The sequence below is a fragment of the Tenrec ecaudatus genome, chromosome 10 (assembly GCF_050624435.1).
Source record: "Tenrec ecaudatus isolate mTenEca1 chromosome 10, mTenEca1.hap1, whole genome shotgun sequence".
NCBI classification, from domain to species: Eukaryota; Metazoa; Chordata; class Mammalia; order Afrosoricida; family Tenrecidae; genus Tenrec; species Tenrec ecaudatus.
Window position 1 is genome coordinate 81,334,517 of NC_134539.1, and position 13,270 is coordinate 81,347,786.

The window sequence follows — 13,270 nt, forward strand, 5'->3', positions numbered from 1 at the left end:
GAAGAAAGAAAAACCCTGCAAATAGTATGCAGCAAGTTTAAAGAACTGATGGGAACATAGGGACTATGTAGAGGAAAGGTTCTTAGTGGCTGATTTTTTTTGGAAGAACCTCTTGGTTCTTCCTAGTCTATTCTTAGTCTGGAAGCTCTGCTAAAACCTGTTCACGATGAATGACTGTGCTAGTAGTTGAAATACATGTACCATAACTTCTCAATAACATTCAAGGACACAGTGTGATAGACAAATCTGATACAACAAACTGATAGGCAAGTGGGGGGAGGGAGGGAAGCTCACCAAACTAATCTTACTGTCAACAAGCCAATTCTGATTCATAGTGATTCTACTAGAGAAGAGTAGGGACTGCCCTTATGGGTTTTTCAAGTTTGTAAATCATTATGGGAAGCAGAAAGCCTGATCTTTCTCCCATGGGAGCACCTGTTGGGTTTCAATGGTATACCACCAGGGTGCCTATATAAGGGGAAAAAGGGATTAATCCAGGAAAGGCAAGTTTGAGTTAGCATGTAAAGGACCTTGGATGCCAAGCATTTCCAATTCCTAGTTTAATTGAACTATAGCTTGGGCTTTATGGGTATAAGCCATGCTTGAAAGCTAGATAAGGCATTTCAACTCTGCAGAACAAAGGCAGAAGAAAAACAATGTCCAGATTTGGATAAAATGTTTGGATTAACTATCCTCAGCCTCTGTTTTTCAGTTTGCCTATATTCTTTTATATCAAAAATGCTACTTATAACTGGACTTATAAGGCATCAGTATATATTATTGAAAAAATTTAAAAGGGCATCTTGTAGCATTTTCATTGAAAAGGCAAGATAGGAGATTCTGTATCTTGCTGAATAGATGGCCTTGGTAAGGTACGCAAATACAATGATCAATGGTCAAGGCAAGACACCTTTTGAAGCTACCCACTTCCCTACAGATATCCTGTACGTTGCTCAAATGATGGGTTTCCTAACTGCTCATTAAAGAGCTGACCTTTCAAACACAGTAGGTGTTTCACTTATACGCTAAGCTTTCATGAAACACTACTATAATTATTTCAAACTTGAGATCAAATGAGTCTCGCTTACCAATTATTTCATTTTTTAAAAAAACTTTAAGTCTTAGAAAAATTTGAATTTTGTTGTGACTAGTAATCCTGTCTTATATGTATAGGATTATTCAGAGTGTAGAATTATATAAAATATATACTACATCTTGACGGAACTTTTGTATTACAATTTGAGTTTTCTTTTCTTTTGGTAGGATAAAAAACATGAGAAATACTGATTATTATGTGAAAAATTAGTATCACTGAAAAACAAATGAGGAATTCCTGACCTGTAGCCCAAGGATAGGTCTATGGCCTCTAAAATCCTATAGAATTTGTATGGATGGACTTATGACTTTCCTGAGGAGAGATTCTATGTAAATTTTCTTTTCAGAGTCCATTCATAATAACAATAAGAAAAAGCTAAGAATGACTGTCCTAGGTTATGAGGCATTAAAAACAACTCTAAGCCTTAAAATCATTAAGTTCTTTCCATATTTTAGCAAAGCAAAATAGAGAGGTAAATTTAAGATATCTCTAACAATGTATTATCAAATTAAACTAACTTATGCCAAACAATTGGTCACCCTGCAAAAAAATACACCAGGGGGAGGGGAAGAGGAAGGAGGGGGCGCATCAAAGAGTTCATGGAAAAATTCTATTTCCTTTGAATTCCCACAAAAATTTTTAATCCTCTCTTTGTATTTTTTGTCCTTGAATTTTTCCTAAGATGTTTATATAATTTTAAGAGTGTAGAATTATCTCTCACCCTCAGTGTTCTAATCAGTGAAATGAAGAAAACTGGACTAGATCTGTTTTTTCAAAACTGGAATTAACAAATTCCAAGTTCCACACCACAGAATGTCAATAAATAGTCCAAGAATATAGTATGTTTGAGAAATGTTACATCAACCAAAACTTCTAGTTTTTTTTTTGCAGAACTACTCAGAACAATATACACAACACATCTTCCAGAGGAAGTGGCATACCGATTTTTTCCCAAATAAATACAGCCACAAAACCTCTTTCAAATAGTGTTCCCCAAAGAATTAGATTGCAGCCACATAGGCAATCTGAAACTTCTAGTAGCCACATGTAAACAAAATTAAAAAGTTACAGGTAAAATTAATTTGAGTATGGTATATTGAACATTGTATGTGAATATATGGGTTTAGTTTTCCTGGTTATAGCTGCATGTGGCTATAGCAACCACGTTGGACTAGTGCGCCAAGAATATCTTTTTGAGAAACACTATACTAGGTGATTCTTTCTGCATTCTTCACCAACACACATACATATGCACACAGCATACATATTCATAGCAATTATATTTTAAGATGTCCTTGGCAGAGGCCATCAAAATTATTTCTTAATCACATTTCAACCTTTAAGAATGTTTTCAGGAAGAGTTTACCGATCTTGATGATCAACACATAACCACACCACCACCACCACCACCACCACCACCACCCAGCCTCCCAGGGGGGTGAACAACAGAAACTGTGGGGGAAGGGAGACAGCGGCCAGTGAAACATATGAAAATAATAATTTATAATTTATCAAGGGACAACAAGGGGGGGAAGAAAATAAATGTCTAGAAAATAATGATGGCAACATATATACAAATGTGCCTGAAACAATTGATGTATGGATTGTTACAAGAGCTGTAAGAGCCTTCAATAAAATGTTTTTAAAAAAGAGAAAAGAAAAGAATGTTTTTAATATCTGTGTGACAAATGAGAAGTATACAAAAAGCGCTGTTGCATATTGCAGGATTGGTAACTCTAAGAAAAAGCACTTGTTTGGATTGTTGGCTAAAGCCACTTTTTTCATGGAACACAATTTTGACTTAAAAGCAAAGTTGACAAATTATTTTTGGCAGATATTTTCTCAAGAATGAACAAAGTTAGCTTGTCTCATTAGAAAAGCAACTGACACTATTTAGTGCAAATAATAAAATCCGAGTTTTAACGAAAATTTAAATGACAAAATTTTTTGAAAACTCATTATCTATCACATGTGCTTGACAGCTTACCAGTACTGAATTTTTTTTCCCTGATTAGTTTGGGGTTGAACAATTAACTGTACCAAGATTTCAAAGATATGCAAAACTCTGTGAAATCAAATCATGTACAGGGAGAAGATTGATTCAAAGGGGAAACCTAGGTTAGCAAACTTTAAAGGAACACGTTACAAACAGTAAACCTGATTTCAGATTGCACACTGCAATAAAACTTGTCAAGTTTTAGTGTAATACCAAAGAATATCCACAGTTATGTGCAGACTGTTAACATAGTCCTCCTTTTTCCTCTTTTCCATGATTTATCTGTGTAAAGCCAAGTTTGCATTATACATTTCAGCCATATGACAACAGATTGATTATAGAACCATATAAAAGAACCCTACCTAAGCCCAACACTAAAAGGATTTTGCAAAAATATTATTCTAATGCCACTGTTCTAAGTTACATGTTTTTAAAACATAGGGTTTTAAAAAATGTTATTCATGTTATTGTAGGTCATTTTTGTGTTAACTAATAAATATTTGGAAAACTTCAGTTTAATTCTATTTTAAATATTGGCAGTACCTACAAAACAGCAGTTCTTAGGGACCATCAATAATTCTTAAGTATGTGAGTTCTAAGACAAAAATGTTTGTAAACTGCCCTACTAGGACACAGAAGCATTTCTAATTTGTACACATATTACTGCCAATCCCCACAAAACTTTGTTCACACAACACTACAGTACCATCCAACAACAATAGGGTCTGTGTCTTGGTAAATAATTCTTTTGGGCCATATTTTAATCTCTCCACATGGATGTCTGCTTATGTTTCTAAGAAGCAGGCAAAGGCTCATATGAGAAAAAAAAAGAGTTAAAAGCAAAAAGTTTTTGCATATAAAAACTAATAATTTCCTAAAACATTTGCTGAATGTCTCACAACTTATTAAGTGAAGCCATCTATGAATGCAAATGCTGATTAGCAATTTGGCAATAACCCAACATTCACAGAATTCACATAGCTTTTCTTTAAACCAGTAGTTCATACATGATTAATTAGAACATCTCATTTATGTAGTGTGCACTTTAGCTCATTACTCTAAGTAAAATTCGTTAAGTATTTACATTTAGATAATTAAAATCTGGGTAAACCCTTAAGAAAAATGCATACACTTTAGGCAAAGTGACTTTTTTTTTCCTTTACACCACTGAAAGTAAATTACAGCCTCATTTAGAGCATCATCTGTACCAGTTTCAGTGTAGAGCTCTCAGAGCACTGTATTCCTTAAAAGGCACACATTTTAAAAGCATATATATGCAGTAAAAATGATCAAATAATTACCAAACCATAAACAGCTGCTGTTTATAATTAAAATTGTACGCTATCCTCATTTAACCTACAATGTATATTATCAAAAGTAACTTTGGAAAAAACTTCCATTACCTTATTATTTCTACAAGTAAAACTGCCAGTTTACAAAAAAATGGGGCAGAGGGGAGATCAATTGTCCAAAATGTTAACCTTGGTTAACTATAATAGTTGAGAATTGAGTCTTGCTTCCTCGAATTTTCTATTTTGAGTATTGCACAGAATTATCTTTTTAATTTCTGCCTCCTCTTCCTTCTTTTTAGTCAGCTATTGAAAATTATCTAGGTAAATATTTTGTTTGTTTGAATACATATATTACAATAACATATAGTTCAATAACAAAGCCTCGATGCTTTTTCACTCCGATAGAAAGAAATATCCTAACATCAACTTATTCTGAATGTTTCTCCTCTAAAATCCAAACCTAGTAATATTTGAGAACTTGGAATATTTGAATTATAGATAGTGTTTTAAGGATATTTTAAGGATAGTAAAATTGTCTCATCAATATCTACACATCTGTATATTTTGATTTACATGCAAAACAAGAGTTTTAAGGGTCTTATTTTGTAGTGGTGTTTTTCAGTTATGGACTCAAAATTCAAACACTTTCTCCCTTTTAAGTTATTATTACTGAATGTAAAGATCAAATAGCATTAATTTGGGGGGGGATTTTTATAATAGTTCAGTGATCATATCTAAAAACTCGATTAGGGAAGCTAACGGCAGCCAACAGATCATAATATCCACTATTTTAAAAGCCACTTTCAAAGTAAGGGAAAAAACTACAGTTTTTTTCTAAAAGTAGATATTATGTAGGAAAAAATATATATAGAGATATATATATAGAGTATAGAATATACACTCTAAAACAGGCGTCCTCAAACTATGGCCCGTGGAGGACATTTATCCAGCCAACCGGTGTTTTGCCCCATTTGTTTTTTTACTTCAAAATAAGATATGTGCAGTGTGCATAGGAATTTGTTCATAAACTACAGTCGGGCCCGCCAACTGGTCCCCTGTTTAAAAAGTTTGAGGACTCCTGCTCTAAAAGTATATATTCTAAAAGGAAATATCTAAAAGTAGATATTACATTTAAATTCAATTATTTCCTAGATGTGTTTATAATTTTGCAAGTAACTAGCCCAATACTCTAGATTAATTCAACAAACTCTTATTTTAGAAGAAAAGGCAACATTCAACAACTCTTTAATACAATTAGAATGAGCCCAAATGAGGAACAATCACAGAGATGATTATTATTGTACCTTAACACTTCTTAGGCTAAATGCAATGGCTTAAGGATCTATATCATGGGGGTTTTGTACAGATTATAGTGTGTATGTTATGCTATTTCTATAGAGTCTGGAATATAATTAATACTCAATTTATAGCAACTGTTATAAACAATGAAAATGGCAATTTATAAATTTATTATTTTCTTTAACTAGTATTCTACAAATAAGTTCCTATTCTGCCTGCCTATAATTCTGCCTTCTCACTGAATAAATATCATATAAACATTGCTTCCAAAGAAAGTTTTAAAAAAGTATTCAAATATAAAATAATTTTATCAACCAAGCACATAGAAAGAGATGTACTTGGTGCAAAGAGCCAATAAACTAGCAACATAGTGAGGGGTAAGGGTAAGGCTAGAACACTACTTCTAGCCAAAGTGAGCTAAGAAAAAACCCTGCATAAAAGCTTGACAAGAAAACTCCCCCCTTTAAGTAATGATTGACAATTGTTTGCTGTGAAATATACAGCACAAAGTTCAGACTGGGTATCATCCTTTGCCTAACTAGGAAGGGAAAAAGCAAAATGGTATTAGGAGTTTTCAGGCTGTACCATCTCCATTTTAATAACATTAGCATTTTTAACCTGATAAAAATAATATTTCTTTATAAACAGGAAATATTGCTAGCAAATTTAAGCATATACTGTTGAGAGTCTTGAAAATCACAAGAACATGCCTTTACAATAGTTTAAGTTCTGCATTCATTCTCAATTCTCCAGTCCCCTGCAATCAAAAGCCAACCTGTACCAGGTTGATTTGGAGAACATTTAGGGTACATGCTTTGCACTAGTGCTTTCCATACAAGGGATATATTCAAAAGACATCTGTGAACTCAGAAAGCAGGTTCTCAGATGCCTGGAGAGGGTTGGGACCCTTACAATACTTTTGCCTTCAGCAAAAATGTATTTCAATATAATTATAGTAGATAGATTTCAATGTCATCTTTCATAGCAGCTGTAAATTATAAAGTGAATTGCCTGTGTACAAGCATTTTCTACTGGTACAAGCAAAGTGGGAGAGCTGCATAGGGCATAACAAATCTTTTTCTTTTTAAATGACAACAAATGTCTGAGTCAAATTTCATTTGCTTATGAAAGGAAACTATTAAATTCATGACTTTTGGTAGAAAGGTAGAAGAACCAAGAAGAACGAGATCAATCGAAGGTCTTCAATTCTTAGAAATAAGGCTTCTTAAACCCTTGGTTTAAGTTCATTAAAAATTCACCTTTTCTAACACAGTATTTGGGTCTCTAATCATATAGGGGGTAAGGTAAAGGTAATTTTCAAAACTTGCAGCCAACCAATAAGAAGACACAGAAACAACCAGGTCTTTTAGTGAGACAAGAAGAAAATGCACCCAAGATGAAGTATTTACATGGCAGTTTGCTGCAAGCTTTGGAAAACTTATCATATTTCTGCTAGGTATTAATACCAACAAGAGAAATTTTGTTTTGTCTTGTTTTTACAAGAGAAAATTTAAAGTTGTGTTTGGTAGTGCTATTCAAGACACCTTCCAGCTCAGATTTAATTTAGCTCAAACTGTAGCTCTAGTCTGCTTAGCTTTGTAAATGTGGTTGTGTTTATAAGGTATTTTAATTTACTGCAGTGGTGGTGTTTGCTAATTTTATGGCAATCTAAATCTAAACAGGCTTCAGATATATTTTCATTACAGTTTCATTGCAAAACACAGTGGAGTAAATAGCTCTAAGATTCTAATATCATTTATTTATTTATTTATTTATTTATAGAAAAAGACTCAACACAATTTTCTGATGAAAGGGTCTGACTCAACATATATGTTCTTCCAATTTATGAATAAGCTTTGTGTCATTCAGAGTACCCAAGTTCACTTTTAGGACAAACAACACATAATTTCTACAAAATGGTTAAAATGGTTTTCTATTTCTGCTCTATTTTCCATTTTAAATGCAATCCATTAAGAACAAATAGGATAAAGCCAAAATGTACCTAAATTATTTTCCATTTCCAATGGAAAAAGAAATTTTATTGTCAGGAGTGAATTTCAATGCCTGACTGATATTAACTAGATGTGTGAGAGTGGACAAATTATTTTACCTCTCTGAGCCTCATTTTCTCATCTGTAAAATTAAAATAGTTTTATTTTTAAAGATACCACACCCTTTAGCTCCACTGAATTTTTATTTAATTCCAAAATATATCCTTGAAAGGTTCATCCCAGATAAACCATTATTGCACAGAAGAACTAAAAGGAATAGTTGACTGTCTCAACTCAAATTTCACTAGTCATAGTAACTTAGGAGAACCAAAGAACTATGAAAGTCAACCTAATTAATTACCACATCCTATCTAATTATTTATCAATAATACTGTTTATATACTTATATTTTTCCTACTAAAATTGTCAAAAGTTAGGAAAAAATATTTAAATGGGTATTAGGGTACTAAGTATATATAGAAATACATTTCAAGGTTAAATCTCAAAACTTATTTATCAAATAAATATCTGGATATTTAATCCAGAACATATGTATGTTTAAAACAAAACCCAACTGGTGATTCTGGAACTATGGTTACTAACAATTTCAGACCGTGTTTCGATTACAGTGAAGCTCAAGAACTTAACACTGGCTGGTGCCAGGTTCACTCAACTTACAAGACTAAGAAGAGGGCATGTGCGAAGATACATGGCTGGGTAATGCCTTTAAAAAGGAAACTATCTAGCCCTAAGTCTTTCCATGCAAAGTGACTGGTAGTACTTACTTAATAAGTACCTATAGATGTGTTGAATAAAAAGTTGTACAAATAGGATTATATTCAAATTAGAATCATTTTCTACTGTTCATGCTCAGGGCAACCATTTCAACCATGACTGTTTCCTTTCAGTTATTCATATAAGATCCGAAAGCTGAACTCACTTCATGTATATGTATATACAATAATTTTTCTAGAACTCTTATTTGCATATTCTCCACCAAAAATTATTCCTATAAATAAGGCTGGAGTTTTAGATCTCAGAAAGTCCAATTCAGAAAAATATAGAAAATATTTTACATTAGTTAACATTGTGTTTTACCACAAAATTAAATAAATCTTTTGACCCTTCATCAAAACAACCTCACCTCTAGGAGAAAATTCAATACTTGCTTAATACAATAATCATGTCCAGAATAATAGGTAAGGTATATAGATGTGTATGAATATATATTAAAATAACTGAAGCTATACAGGGATCTTAGAAAAATCATCAGTATTAAAGTGGGCTAGTATACATTACAATAAAATGTATGAACTTGAAAAAGTACTTGCTTACGTGCTATTTATGGGTGAAATGATATGACGTCTAAAATAAAATTGGTAAAATACTGATAATTGTTTAATCTGAGTTATGGGCATATAGATGAAATCCTTATTTTAGGTTGAACCCTATGAAATTATCAATGCTCAATAGTTTTTAATGTAAAAACTTGGCAATTCCATAGTTGAACCAATTCTAGTATCTTTAATTTTGTATGCATGTTTAAACATTTCCATAGTAACTATTACCTTCCAAACGAGAATTCCTTACACTAAACAGGGTTTTGTCTTAAACCTTAAACAACTAAAATGTACTTAAAATAAATCACCAATGTTTTTCCTATTCCACTGAATCTGACTCACTTATTTCCCCCACATTTTAACATCCCTTAGGTTTGAAAACATGCTATAATCAATGGCATGTTATAGTGAAATTGACAGTGTTCATTTTTTCTTGGTGACACAGAAAATAAAGATGCAGCTCAAATCAAAGCTATCTTAGATTCAATGAAGTATGGTGAATACAATTGCTCAAAACAGCAATGTTTAAGCCATATTCTTTTTCCTAATCAGAAACTCAACATACAATGCCCAGCATTTGCTGCCCCATGGTACCCAGAATTTGATCCTCTAAGGTCTCCTCCTCAGACAGCCAGGCCAGAACTCACTTTCTTGATGAACTAGCTCCCTTCTCCTGTAGTCTGGCACAAGCCACAAGAATTCATTCCTAAAAGGATGCTGGAACTCACAGCATAGGAGGTAAAACTCATTATGTAAGCATTCTCTTTAGGGGTTGCTATGACTTATGAATAAGGCCAGTGCATACATTATTAGTTATATGGGGTTTTGAAGAGCACCACGCAGTCAGGTTAGAGGGAAAATGGCTGTAGGTATGGTAGTAAGGGCGTGTGAATGTGAGGAATGAATAAAACTAAAACAAGTGCATGGTATAAAATAGGCTTAGCTCCACCTTGGAAATCTCAAAGGGTCTTCCTTTCACGGAATCAAACAATTTACTTGAAGTTTGCATTGACCTTATTTATTTTGTTCTTTGTGTTAACATCTACCCCTCGTAGCCCTCAGTATTGGTTAGTGCAATCTAACAGAAGAGCAATAGAGGGTTTGTGAGGGACTATGAGAGTGACGGCTGCTGACCTGTTCATATTTCTCCAGTTCTGTATGATAGATTTGTCTGATCTGGGTCAATTTGGCTCTGTAATCTGAGTGTTCAATAGAGTTATCTGAAGAACCTCCAGAGGCTGCCGCGGCTGCAGCTGCTGCCGCCGATCCCCCACCTTTCTCAGGACCTGAAACCCCTTCTGCCAAAAGCATATTGTCCAGTCTCATTAGCTGGGGATCGGGAGGGTCCTCCTCCTGGGCTCCTCTGATGCTGAGACCTTCAAGGAAAGAGAGAAAGAGACAGAGAGACAGAGAGAAAAAGCAAGAAAGAGAGAACAAATAGTGTGAGTATTTTATTTGGGAAAATAATGATCAAACAAATCCGTGTACTTTAATTCATGTGGAGTACTTCATTGTTCACAGTTGACCAATAACCTTGAATAGGTGTGAAAATTCTTTTCAAGACTGATCTACAATCTCTTCCTCTTCCCTTCATTTATGCCAAAATAGATCCTTAAAAAAAGACAACCCTAGCTTCTTGGAAGCCAGAGCCCTGGTAGTATGTTGGTTACATACCAGCCAGTTAGCAGTTCAAAACCACCAGCCACTCTGAGAGATAAAGTTGAAGTTTTCTACTCTCTGAAAGAGTTATAGTTTCAGAAACTCAGAAGGGCAGCTCTCCCCGCCCTTTAAGTCACCATGAGTCAGAAGTGACTCGATGGCCCAGAGTTGAGTTTTTTGAACTCCTGGAAATATTTCAAACAACTATACTTCCCATATCCCAAGGATTTAAACAAAATGAGTTTTTAAAAATGGAGGTTTTGAAAAAGAAACTATTCCATGGATATAAACCCATCTGTATACTCGCAGGAAAAAAAATTAAAATTCCCATAATCAATGCACAATAGCCCCAAACTGAACAATAAACAGGATTAGAGAGTTACCTCTATCATATAAATTCAGGAGGAGCAAAGAAATATATATATTATGAACTAATTAGTTATACTTAAAAATGCACATTATGAAGTGAACAGTTAAGTCATATCAAGCAACCTACAAAACCAGGATGTTAAATACAGTACTAAAAATGTGCCATTGGCATGGCAATACATTGCTGGGCACAGAAGTCTCAATTTAATGTTGCTTTTAAATCAAGAACTTCCTAAGTGATGCCCAGTCAGCAATCTCATCTGAGTACTACAGATCACAGCTGACAATTCATAGGTTTAATCAGGTCACACAGGCTTTCTGCCAAGATGTTTTCAACAACACAGATGACAAAGTTTTAAAATAATTATCAAGGTAAAAAAACACTGGAGTCATGACAGCTCAAAATCAGCATTTTCATTAATGTGTAACATAATCTAAAATATCCCAGCCCAATTAACCTCTGTAAATCTGTTTAAAAGCTGGTTACAGCAAGGCATCTTGGGGGAAGGGAGGAAAAAGAAGCTGGCATCATTGATGTTTACATGTGGATTCTGCCTTTTGCATCGGTGCCTGTTGTTGTTAATCCACAGTGGTGCACACTGTGCCTAGTGCTACTTACATGACAGTAACATCTATAAACTGCCAAGAACTCAATTGAGCACCAGCTCTGTGATTTTATATGCTAACCTTAAACTACCATTAATTCTTTTAAGAACAGATTTCATTCCTAGCCATCCTGAATTATACCTACAGCATGATAGAGCTCTTGGTGGTCTCAACTCAAATGTACAACTTTAATTCCCTCCCAAAAAATGCTTTAAAGCCATCACTTTCATAAAAAAATATACTTCAGAATAATGCCAACTGGATAATAAAACTAACTCAACATAATTTAAAATTTTATCTATTGGCTGCTCAGGTAAATAAAAAAGGTTTTAAAATTACAATATAGTATAATTAATTCATTTAGGCAAACAAAAGTTGGGTAACTCTTGAGATCATCATCAAAACATCACTGCTTAATTAAAGAGAGACAAATATGTTATTTCCAGTACTTTCAAAACTACACAGTTTTAGAACTGGCAAGTACTGGTTAAGTTGGTATTTTTAATTTGACATCTTTGATTTTCCTCCTTTCTAGCTTATTTTGATAAGCATGATCTGAACATACTCGTAGTTCCAATACCAAGAAAGTTTAAGTTGCACATAGCAAGGGCAATCTTTTATCTGACATATTAGGCTCGATTTCACTTTACAGTATTTATTTGGGAACTCCTTGAGCTCCTCCTTTTTAAACTAAATCTTCGCTCACATTCTCTCAGGCTTGTTGTTTCTTTTTTGTATTCACATCGTACTGACACCCTAGAAATGTGTTCTTTATCTACCTTCAAGCTTCCTTCCAGGTTTCTAGTTTCCTCCTTGTATTTACATACATTTATGCTTCCCCTATGGACATTTGGTAAAGTTCTTTAATAGCTAGTAAATATCTATAGTCAGAAATATTACACATTCCTATATAAATGTGGCAAGCAAAGCAAAATACTTGATGTCTAATACACAAGGAAGAGAGCCAGAACAAACAGATTCCTCATGAAAATAAAAATTCAACAGACATAAATGAATTAGCCATCTATGGTACTTCATACATATCTAATGTATGTAAATTATCACCACCACATAGTAGCAATCACAAAAATTGTAAATACGTATGTTCAACTAGTATAACATTTCCCTCTTGTGACAAATATTAACCTTTACTTCTAAAATCTTTTTACTTCTAAAATCTTAAGTAAATTAACACGTATGTCTTAAGTGAATGAAATACCTCAACTTACAAGTTATGAGTATTAAACTTAATTTTTTAAAATTTCCTGATGATTACTATTTTAAGGAAGTGTAGGATTGGGCAGTCATTCCTTCTGTTGTGCATGAGGTAACTAAAAATCTGTGTCAAACTCAAAGGCTTCTAGCAACCAACAGCTGAGCATTTAACCACTGTACTGCTAAGGTATTGCATATCTTTGCACACTCACTAATTAATTGCTATCGAGGAGATTCTAACATACAGTGGTCCTACAAGACTGGGTTTCTGGGGCTGAAAATATTTACAGCAACTGAAAGTTTCTTCTTTCTCTCATGGAACACCTGATGGTTTTGAACTGATGATCTTGTGGTTGGCAGGCCAACATGTAACCCACTATACTACCATGGTCCCTTGCTTCCTGTTC

At 33.9% G+C, this 13,270-nt stretch overlaps 1 protein-coding gene across 4 annotated transcripts in view; it reads right to left on the bottom strand.

The window, feature by feature from the left end:
* PBX3 (PBX homeobox 3) overlaps positions 1–13,270 on the bottom strand; it is a 223,872-nt gene that overhangs the window by 39,444 nt on the left and 171,158 nt on the right. For all 4 annotated transcript variants that reach the window (XM_075560773.1, XM_075560777.1, XM_075560775.1 and 1 more), the window contains exon 3: positions 10,149–10,390. In XM_075560773.1, the coding sequence (XP_075416888.1) occupies positions 10,149–10,390 (242 nt within the window). The remainder of the gene's footprint in view (positions 1–10,148; positions 10,391–13,270) is intronic.